This window comes from Pelecanus crispus, chromosome 13, assembly GCF_030463565.1.
Source record: "Pelecanus crispus isolate bPelCri1 chromosome 13, bPelCri1.pri, whole genome shotgun sequence".
In the NCBI taxonomy this organism is placed as follows: Eukaryota; Metazoa; Chordata; class Aves; order Pelecaniformes; family Pelecanidae; genus Pelecanus; species Pelecanus crispus.
This window is the reverse complement of record NC_134655.1, coordinates 9,037,466-9,048,617: the sequence shown is the minus strand read 5'-3', so window position 1 is coordinate 9,048,617 and position 11,152 is coordinate 9,037,466. Positions and strand designations below refer to the sequence as shown.

At 53.2% G+C, this 11,152-nt stretch overlaps 1 protein-coding gene across 1 annotated transcript in view; it reads left to right on the top strand.

The window, feature by feature from the left end:
* The first annotated feature begins 2,089 nt into the window (after positions 1-2,089).
* GPR50 (G protein-coupled receptor 50) overlaps positions 2,090-11,152 on the top strand; it is a 47,690-nt gene continuing 38,627 nt past the window's right edge. The window contains exon 1 of the mRNA XM_075720626.1: positions 2,090-2,264. Within this exon, the coding sequence (XP_075576741.1) occupies positions 2,090-2,264 (175 nt within the window). The remainder of the gene's footprint in view (positions 2,265-11,152) is intronic.

Sequence of the window (11,152 nt, the reverse complement as noted above, 5' to 3'; positions counted from 1 at the left end):
CCCAGCTTGGTGGCTTGATGGAAGGGGCTGGAGAGAGCACTGGCAGGTTTGGTGCTAGTAGAAGCTAATTCTTCTGGGCGCAGGTTTGCTGGGGCTCTTGAAAGCCTCCAGAGCCAGGGGAGAAGCGATGGCATTGCACACATCTTTAAGCAAAGCACTCAGAAAGGCAGCTCTTTCCTTGATTTCAAACACCATCTTCATTAGTTTCAAACCATGTCTATGCTAGCAAGTCCAAGACACCTGCATATGAAGTTCAGGTCCTCTGAAGTCACATCCCAGTTCTCCACATCTGAAATACATCGGGAAAAATGCTGCAAACAGCTGCCAGAGCAGAGTGGTGTGAAGGTGAAAGGCGCTGAAAGGATGCATCCATGTGAGCTGCTCCTGCCTCTGCTCCTGTACCGCAGGTAGGTCCTGAACATAGACCAGACGAAACTCCAGGAACAAAACTATTTGGCTTACCCAGAGAAAATATTTGCACAACTATGTAGAATTCATTGCAGAGTGTGTCAACCAAGAAGCCCAAAGAAACTAAACTTCAAGCCAAAATGCTCTCTTTGACATTTTGAAATTGCATGATTTTGATAATTATCTTCAAAAAACCCATTTTGTTTCAAAATGGAGTGTTCTCCAGTCGTGGGGCCAAGGTCTGAGCACAGATGTGGGGCTGGCTTTGACCCTGTGCCACTGGGCTGGGGCAGACCCTGTTTGCTGCTCGTTTCGGCTGTGCCTTGCTGCGGCTTGTACGCGACAGGCAGGGAATAAGCCATGAAAGCATTTGCTTTTAGCTTTGTTATTGACACGCTCAACCGGGCAGTCATAAAACCCCCAGGCCGGGTTGTCACGCAGCCTTTATGTTAGCTCTGGCACTTTGACCTGCACACGGAGAAGCGGCTTTGGGCCGAAGCCAGGGAAGGTGCTGCCGGGAGGCGGGCAGCCTCGGCGCATCCCTGCCCTCTCTCCTGCCCCCACCCATCGCGGCTGATCTCCATAGCCCACAAAACCTATTTTCTGAGTTTGTTTTCTAAATAAAGCTGAGAGTTCATGTGGTTGCAGTACTGCAGCTGCAATCTGACCACAGCGGCTTGCTCGTGCTGGTGCGGAGCAAAGCGCAAAAGGTGCCTGGAAGTGTCCGCCGTGAGGCTGGGCTGAGGGTGGTGGAAATCCCCGCTGGGTGCTGCTTTCCTGTGGCCGAGAAGCACGCGAGTGGGCCGCTGAAGTCGCAAATATTGCTGGGGCTTCTGCATCGCACACGTTGGAATCGGTAACGCGCATTACAACGAAAGCGCACGGTTTCGTTCTGACTTAATTGGATGAAAAAGTTCACGCGAGGATGGGTTTGGCTCAGGGGGGGCTGGCTGTGACCAGCCGCTCGTGGCACGCCGACGGCGGAGCTGCGGGGCAGCGTTTGCGGTGGGAGACAAAGGCAAGGAAAACGCTTCTGGAACAGGGAAAATGTGCAAAAGTTCCCCTCGGCCTTTCTCCCTTCTCGGTAGCCCTGCCCGAGGGCGGGAGCCGTATGAGCCTCCCTCGGCCCTCTGCTCGCCCGGGACGGCTGCGGGGGGGGGGGGGGATCCCCGCCGGCTGCCGCCCCGGGGGCTTCTTCAGAGCACCGCGTCGTGCCGGCGGAGGTCGGGCGAGCTGGAGCCGCCGCCCACGGCCAAACCGGACGATGCTGCGCTTGGCTCGGCGTCCCGCTCCGGGCTGCAGCGGCTGCGGGGCGGAGGAGGAGGGCGGCAGAAGCGCCGTGGGGCGGGCAGGGCCGCTCGGGAGCCCTCCTCGCCCTCGCCCTCCTCGCCCTCGCCCACGCCGCGGCCCCGCGCCCCGGCCCGCTGCTGCCCGCCGCCGCCGCGCGGTGGCGCCGTCGCACCGGAGAGCGCTGCGGGGGCCGCGCGCCGCGCACCGGGCACCCCCCCACCCCCCCCACCCCGGGCAGGGCGGCGGCACCGCCGGGGAGGGGGCGGCGTGAGCCCCCCGGGACGGGTGCCCGGGCGCGCTCCTCCCCGGGGGGCTGCCGTCGGGTCGGGAGGAGGAGGAGGAGGAGGAGGGGCCCTGGCCCGGGCCCCGGCCCCGGCGGGCAGAGGCGCGCATGGAGCGGCCGGGGAGCAACGGGAGCTGCCCGGGCTGCCGGCTGGAGGGGGCTCAGCCGGCGCGGGCCGCCACCGCCTTGGCGGCCGTGCTCATCTTCACCATCGTGGTGGACGTGCTGGGCAACGCGCTGGTCATCCTCTCGGTGCTGAGGAACAAGAAGCTCCGCAACGCCGGTGAGCGCGGGGCGGGCGGGGGGCGGCGCGGCCAACTCGCCGGCGGCGGGCGGAGCGGAGCGGAGCGGAGCCCAGCGGCACCGCGCCCGGGGCCCCGCACGGCAGCCCCTCTCCCCAGCACGGCAGCCCCTCTCCCCAGCACGGCAGCCCCTCTCCCCCGCACGGCAGCCCCTCTCCCCCGCACGGCAGCCCCTCTCCCCCGCACGGCGCGGTGAGGGGCAGCTCCGCCCGGGAGCCCCGGGAGCCGGGGTGCGCGTTGCCGGTGAGCCAGCGCAGCACCCACCCGCTCCTCTCTTCTCTCCGGTCACCCGAGTTAGCGTGCCCGACTCGCTGTCTGTCTGTCCGTCCCCTGCCGCTGCGTCTGTCCTCCAACTTCTCGGAACTTCTGTCTCCCAGAGGCAGCCGCAAACGGAGGAGCCGGAATTCCCGCCGCGGCGCAGGTAACGCCGCGTTCCGGCAGCGCAGCGCGCTGGGAGGGAGCGAGGGGCCCGGTGCCCGGGCGGGGGAGCTCCCGGTGCCCCGGCGGGGGAGCTCCCGGTGCCCCGGCGGGGGAGCTCCCGGTGCCCCGGCGGGGGAGCTCCCGGTGCCGGCCGGGGCGGAGGAAGGCTGCTCGGGCTCTTAGGACGAGCCTCTTACAACGCCCAACGCTTGCTTTTATGCCCCAGCCTGGCCTGTATTTTAGCATTTTCATCTTAAAGATGTGCTTTAAATGACCGACTGAAAGCAGAGTGAAGATTTTCCGTGCCTTTTCCGTGGGTAATTTGAAAGTCTGTTTCGGAGCTTTATGTAGTGACCTTCCTAATGAATTAATCTAGGAAAGTTGTTAGGTTGATATTGATATTAACCGTTTTTAAGGAGGCTGTATTCTTGCCTTCAAAGTCTTGTTTTAGCAAAGAACTAACACTGGGTACAAATTGCTCTGTAAGCAGTTTCAAGTAGTCTGTGTAGTGCTGCTTAAAACGTAACCGTAGGGTATGTTTTGCTAAAGACTGTCTGCTTTTACAGTGAAAGAAATAAAATGACCTTTAGTTTTATAGCTTGTAAAATGGTTTTAATGAAATACCGCCAGCGTTTATAACGTGTAAGACAAAGTTGTAAGTATTTTGGAGATGCTGATCTCTGTCTGTCTCGATCTTCTGTAAATACGGAGTAACTCAACAGAGTTCAGTAAAAGTACCTGATGGGTAAGTCTGATGGGACAATTTCTCCCTAGTGCCTTTGACATTTGATTGATTTATTAATGATAGCACACAAATGGCTATTGCCTCGGGCAGGCGCTGGATGCAGTGACCTCCACCAGTGAGTTGCTCTCTAACTGGTACACGAAACACAGCCCGTAGTATCCACAGTACACAGACATGCTGTACTGAGTCTATGAGAACTTTAATAGAGTTGGGAAAGGTATTCTCCATTCTCTTCAGCTTTACTTTAAAATGTGAGTGCTGTGAGCTTGCGATCAGTGGTTCTGGGACAGAAAAATAGAGATACCCTTCCCTTCTCCCCAGGATAACTCGTGGTTTATGTTATCTGGCAGGTTGGGCAGCAAGCAGATTTGAAACTATTTAGCTGCTTTTATCACCTTTCAAACTGTTAATCATTTGAATGCATTTCATGTCTATAGACTGCCTCCGCTGTGAGTTGAGGTAAAGTTCCTGCAAAAGTGAAAAAGCACAGCTTTCCCTTGGAGATATTTTCCAAATCCTAATCGCTGTCAGTAGCCTGTTGTGTGCTCTACATACAAGCTATTGGGATGTACGAGTAAAACCAACACAAGTGAAATCTTTGTTAACCTCCCTGATCTGAGGGGAGGTGGCTCTCGTTGCACACAGAACTTGAGCATGACTAGTGGGGAATTCAGTGTTACACGCTTCAAAGCGGTGGTAGGTGTCGAGAGACCCGTCTTGCTTCGCTGACCTGAGCATCGTTCCTCCTTCAGTCAACAGCCTAAACTGCAAATGCCTTTGCCAAGTCACTAGAAGGGTTCAGCAGCAGGAAAGCAAGGTGGCCAGACTGGTGGTGATGGTCTGAAGTTCAGTAAGGTAAAATCTCTAACCAGCATCTAACTGTTGTCGTCTTGTTTTGCTGAAAAGATCATGTGTGTTTAGGATGTTCAGACGACATCCTGCACCTGTCCATGTTGGCAAGCAAGCGGGCTGTCTGCTTCCCTGAATGCAGAGCGAGAAGTCAGGGGTCTCAGCTCAGCTCATGCTCCTCCTGACGTGTGAGCAGCAGCGTGAATGAGGGGGGCTCAGCTGGAGTGCAGCAGCCAGGTTGAAGACCTTTGGACAAGAGGTTCTCTGCTTACGTTCAAACCTACCCTAAGCCAGTCCAGTAAATGAAAAGGACACCCGTTATGGATGTGTCAGCTCTTGCCAAGCCCTGGAGTTGCCAAGCCGTCCATTTCTGGATCAAGCTTGCAGGCAAGCCAGCAAGAGCCCAGCTACAAGGTTGTCCAGCTGGAGCTAAAACTGTATCACCAGGATAAGCTGGATTCAGGCTGGGATGTGACACTGGCACTGCTTCGGTGGCTGTGGTGGGTGATCGCTCTTGTGGGGATGGGGTTTTCGGTCCATGCCGCTGGACCTCTCTGCAGTACCTGGCACTCTTCAGCACCTCTGTGCAGCCTGTAGCTACAATGGGCAGAGAGTACGAGTGTGGCTGCCAAGCAGGGTCTCATAAGGGGTACCCTCACCGGTGTGGTCAGCTGCCTGGAGAACGTCAGCAGTTGCCTGGAGCTGAACGAGCAGAAGGAGGTGAGGGATGCCTGTGGACAGAGGAAATCCAGATTCACTGAAAGCCCCAGGCTTCCTCTGTGGTGGACAGTTCACGTCCACAATTCAGTCAGTCATGCTGGAGAACTGCTGGCTTTCCTACAGTACCATCCAGCTACCCGGACACTCAGAGCTGCTTGTATGGTCCGAGAGCTTCAAACAAAGCTCCAGGCTTTGGTCCCTATGTCCACAGTGCAGGATATTTAGACGGTTGAGGGTGAAGGGTGTGGGGAATAACTCTGCTCCTCTGGCAGGAGAGATGTCTGTGTTTTTATGGGAGGCAGGTAAGAAGGGGTGAACTTTTCTGGCAGCTGAAAGCCTTCACAGACCTGGCCACCCTGCTATCTCTGCGCTGGTGGAGTTTAACAGCAAAAGACCTGACCTCTAAAACTTTTCAAGAGAAATCACTCCACTCCTCTTTCCCTCCGGGAAGGTGTAACGTATGTCGGGTGGGTGTTGGTGTGTCCTGTGCTGTTACTGGAAGGCGCTCAGAGCGTTGAGCACGGATTAGGACCTGTGTTGGAAATAATACGAGTGAGCTGTGCGTTACGTGGCACGTGCAGGATCACGACCAGCCGAAGGCTGCTGGCATGGCTGAGTCTACAGCTTTTCATTTGTGGGTCCTGCTAGCTTTACAAGTGCGAAAATCTGCACTAAAACCAGCCAATATTTTTCAGTGAGCTAGCCTGCTCTTTGGGCGGAGGCTCTGGAAATACCCTTCGGCAAGGTCTGCCGAACGTGCTGCAAACACGCACGCAGCCACAACGCGTGTTCCCTGAAAACCCGCATCTCCCACCAGCGCTGCCTGGAGCTTCGTGTGCAGAGCGCGATTTCGTGGAAACATCGTCTCTCCGGGGAGCCGAACCCTCTGTGGGGGCAGGCGGCGCAGGTATAACTCTAATGAGGTCACTGGGCTCAACCGGCTTTTAATCCTCTGGACGTACGCTGTACCCTGATGTTTGCATAGCGCTGGGGATTTTGTTCTTAGACTGTCACACCACCCAAAGTCAAGCGTCACACACAAGTCTGCGTGTATTATGTCGGCACAGTTACCTTTGTCAGCTAAATGTGTACTCTTAGAAGAAATACTAGATCAGTTTGACAAGCCCTCTGACCAAAAAACCGTGCTGACTAGCACTAATTGTGTTTCCACCTCCGAATCCTGGCCGTTCCCTGCCTCTGCTGGGGACCGCAGACAGGGTGACCAGCCTGCACTTCCCGGGTCAGGCCCTCTGCCCTCTGAAAATACTGGCACAATGCTAAGTTTTTGTTTGCTTGAGTGGGGTTTTTTATTTATTTTTCCAAGACCTCTGGAACTTCCTGGCTGGCCTGGGACATGCTTCTGGTTTTGGGTTTTTTTTCTTTTTTTTCTTTTTTTTTTTTTTTAAGTCAGAGTTAGGGATTTGGTAAGCTCCATCATACACTCTGATGTGCAGGTTTTCTAGTTACAGATGTGACAACTGGTTAGCAGATGGTGTTGGGTATCTTCCCAACTTGCTTCTCGGAGAATTTTGTTATAGCTGAGATATAAGTCATCCTTATCTGCAAAGATAAAAAGTAACACTTATACTATCTACATCTTCTGTATCAGGATAATTTCACTGTACTTTTTTAGCATCAAGCCTATTGTACTGATAGATTGTTGCTTTTTTTCCTGATACACCTATTACCATTAGGTTTTTTGATATCTTTTAGCTTTCTTTATAAAATGTGTTGATTTCCAGCTACTAATTTTACAGTGGATTTTCTGTTTGCTACGTATTTTATTTATTTTTTAATTTGGCTTTTGTCTTACAAAACTCTTATTTTAAACCAAATAAACTTTTTTTTTAATATAGTGTTACTTTTTTGGGGGGAAAGGAGGGCTCTACTAAAGCATCTTTAAATATCTCCCAATAAACATTGTCACATTCTTTTATATTTGCACATTTTCTCTCCATTCATTTTGTATCTGATTGCTTCTAGTTTTGGGAAACTGACCTTTTAGAGATGTTGTGTTGGACCACGTTCTGTTTCCTTATCTCAAATGTGGTTGAGAGCTGTGATTGGTTTTCTTCCAGCTACTGCAGGATTTCCTTGTCCTAGAAAGGTATCTCTTATGTGTAGGTATGTTGAGATTATTATTTTTTTTATTTCTAATTTTTTTTTAGCACCATAAACCCTCCAGCATCTGCCACCAGTCTGAAATGACATCTTTTCTTTCTGTATATTGCGGGTAGATGCTTCAGGAGCTGCTCATCTGTTCCACTGATTCATTTGCCTATGGCAAACTCCCACCAGCGCTTCTGGTTTACCCAGCACCTGACCCTCCAAAATGTCAGGGACTCTGCAGCAAGGGTCTTGGCTTTCTGGTGGGCTCTGCGGAGGGAAACGTGCTGTTTGTCGATGAAACAGTTTGAAGGTTGCTGGGGCTTTAGGGGACCCTGGAGCTGTACCCCCTTCCCCGCTCCCCGGGTCCTCTAATGTGGAAGGGTGGCAGCCGGCACCCCCTCGCTCTTCAACGGGGATGGGTGCCTGTGACACCAAATGGGTGCTCACTGACAAATGGTCTCGCTGTTGCTTCTCTGCTGTTGGTGGGGAATAATCCATGACAGTGTTTGCTTTTAGCTTCGTTATTGACTCACTCAACGGGACGGTGATGAATTTGCCATATCAAGCTGACTGCCAGTGATGCTCCCTGTGCCACCAACCATGGGAATGTTAACGGCAGCGATAGGGCTGCTCCAGAGAAGCCCGGCCGGAGCTTGGCACGGTGATTGCGTGGGCTGGGTAGTTGGTGCAGAGAAGTTCTCGGAAGCGGTCTGTTGTGTGAGCAGCAGGGGTGTACCCGCGTGCACCCAGTGGGCTCCGGGAGTGGTGGAGCAGGCATGCTGGTGGGGATGTGTCCGTCCCTCCCTGTGTCCCGCTGCTGCAGCCTCCTGCCCCTGCAGCTCTGCAGATGGGTGCTGGAGTGGGGCCACCGGCTGCAGGAGGTGGGAGAAGCGGGAGTGACAGCGGGATAAAACCTGTGAGAAAATTAATTTGGATTAAGGTAAAGCGTGAGCTTTAGGTGTAATAGCAGTGTAAAGTGAAGAACAGTCTTAACCTGTTTTTTTCCTAGGAGGTGATTTGCGTTGTGAGACACGGAGGAATGGCACTTTGCTTGGTTCGTGGCGCAGTCCCATGGCCAAGCTGATTTGGAGAGGTCTCTGACAGCGTCACCTTCATGTGCTCCAGCTTTGGCGGGGTTTCAGGTTGGGTTCCCACCCAGACCCTTGCACATCTCTCCTCCCAGCAGTGCTGTGCTGGGCTCCTCCTGGGCTGCGGGAGCAGCGAGGAGCCCAGAGTGCCGAGGAGGAGGCTCAGAGCTGCCATCCCGCTCGGAGCAGTGTTCGCGGCCCTGTGCTCTGCTGCTCCCATGCTGTGCTCCAGGAGCTCTGGGGGGAAGCGGCAGCTCGCTCGGGCATGAACAGTTCAGAAGTTTTTTTGGAGTGCGGTAGCTTCAGAAATATTTCTAAACTGGTCCTCCGTACAGCTCCATAGGAGGTCCCAAGGGGATTCCATCCCATCAGCTGTGTGAGGTCAAAGCCACCAATTTTTGGGTTTGCCTTTTTTTTTTTCCTATTTTTTTCAGGAAAAACTCCCCTCCTTACAGTTCAGGTAGATGGGAATATTTTTAGGAGTGCTGGGTCTCAGGACCCCCTTTGTGGAACTTCCAGCAGAAATCTCTATTCCTCCCCCTCCCCTGACACGTGGGTTTTCAGGACAACCCCTGTTGGGAGCAGGACTTGAACACAGCACCGTAAGTTGTGGATGTGCGGCTGGGGAGCAGAGTTAAAATACCGCTAGTTACTCGGTTAAGTGAGCAGCGCTCAGCATGTGCTTCAGGTGTGCTGGCAGTTTGATAGGCAGGTGGCATGTGGTCAAGCCAGGGATTATGGGATAAATATATGATTGGAGAGAAATGAATCAGGTTTCCACTAGAAACAGTAATTCTAGCATTGCTGAACTGAAGAATATTTGTCTTTGCAAAGTGTTCAACAGAAGTTTTGTTACGTGTTGGTGCAGGTCTCTATACGGTTACCCTCCAATTAGCTGAAACAAAATTCCTCTGATTAGGAAGATCTGTGTCTTGTACCAGGCAAAATAACACCCTGCCTCCCCGGGAGGGCCACCCCATGAACTTCAACAAGAGTTGGCAAGCCAGGTTCAGCCTGGCGCTGAGCTCCCTTTCTCCCTCTCTGATTCCTTCCAACCCCTTTGCCCTTCCTTGCCTCTAGCAAAGGCTTTTCTTTTTTTCCTTTCAGCCCCGAAAAGCATTACTGTCCCAGGACTTGATGTTCCTGAAAGATCTGGGGAGCCAAGTACTGGCTTAGATAATAGCAAATAATTAATTACCTTGCAGACAGTCCTTCAACACAAGCTGGAACGTGTTTTGGGAAGACAGAAGGTGGGCATACGTGCTCAAAGTAGCTGTTCCCTATGTGACTTGTGGAGTGATTAATTAAAAGGCTTAAAAAGACAACTATCACATGATGGCCTATAAATAAAATGGAAACTAATATCAAAGATGGGGTTTGTTTGCTTTTTTTTTTTTCTTTTTGCATTTTCATTGCTTTTTGTTTGCTTTTCTTTCTCTGCGCAGGATGTTTAATCCCTTCCAAGTCCATTCCACAGCAGAAAGCAGGGATGGAAGAGGACAGGACCATCCTTTGGGCTGGTTGGCCAGGAGGAGTCCCAGGACACTCCTGTCCCTGACAGCTCCCGTCTGATGGGACTGCTCTTTGTGGAAGATGTAGAAGGAAACCCGTGGCATAGCTTCCTCACGTTTAACTAGTCTCCTCATATTTAACTATTCTCATTCCTTAAAGTTGGAGTGAGGAGCAGTCTTCTGAGACCGTCCACTTGATATCTTCTGTTGAGAGACCTCAGATCTTGCTCTGAACAATCCCCAGCATCACCTTCAGATGTGATGTTGACAAATGCTGCGATGGCTGCAGGGGACTGAGATTTGGCAGCCCAGGGTCTGCCCAGGGCAGCCCTGAATCCCTGCTTGTCCTTTGACTTGGATACAACACCCGTGGGCCTGGGCTTGGTCCTGGCTGAATTTCAGGCACAACTGAGCTGGATGCCGGAGCTGCTGGGGAATGAGCGTGTCATGGCTGTGGATCTTGGGCCAGCATAAAAGGATCCAGGCAGAGACAGGTTCAGCGAGGCCTGGGGCATGAGGATGCACAGAAGGTGAGGGAGGAGGGGGATGAGTGGGAATGCTGATGGAGTGGTGAGAATCTGACCGCAGCAGGAAGAGCGGTGGCGGGATGTGCCCACCGCAGCCAAAGCCAACAAGGGCGGGCAGTAGGATGCTCAGCCTGACTGAGCTGCGCCTCTTCCCCATCCCGAGGGGAAAGGGGGGGAGGACTGGCAGCTCTGCCTGTTGCAGATATTCACATTTGACAGTGAGGGCAGGTGGGCTCAAGATACCCTGATGTCTTCTGGGAGAGAACGTAGCTGGCCCCGTGGGTGCTGAGCAGGCATGGAGCCTACCGTTCCCACGGGCTCTATGAGCCATAAGTTAAATGGAGTTAAATGTATTTCACCTTAATCCTGGCCCCGTGTCTGGCCTTCGGATCTCAGCTGTGAGTTTTATTTCTGCAGATATTGCAGCAGAAAGTAGAACAAATTGAATCTTAATGGGTGGGTGAAATCCACAACAGAGTCACATCGGGATACATTAGGAACTGGAGCCCTGGCCCGTGCTGCCAGAGGGAAACGCTGCCTGACAGCCAGGCAGGAGGAAGCAGCCTCCCCGGTGTGCCTGCAGCATGGCTCCGGCGAGGCGTGGGCTGCCCACTCAAGCCAAGATGGGGAGCACAGGGTTCTCCTGTGGCTTTAGCTCTGTCCTACTTGAGGGGAGATTCACAAGGAGGGATTTAGGGAAAGGAGATGTTCTCCAGGTGGTCCAGGATTTTTCAGTGACTTCTGCAGGGTGACTAACTTGCTTTCCTATGTGCTGTGGGGTGAGGAGAGCCTATTGATTTAGGTGACCACAGCAGCTTAAGCCAGCCCTAGGACTTGCATACGGATGTGGCATAGGAGGGTTTGTGGAGCGGGCAGCAGGTAGGGAAGATAAGAGGGAGT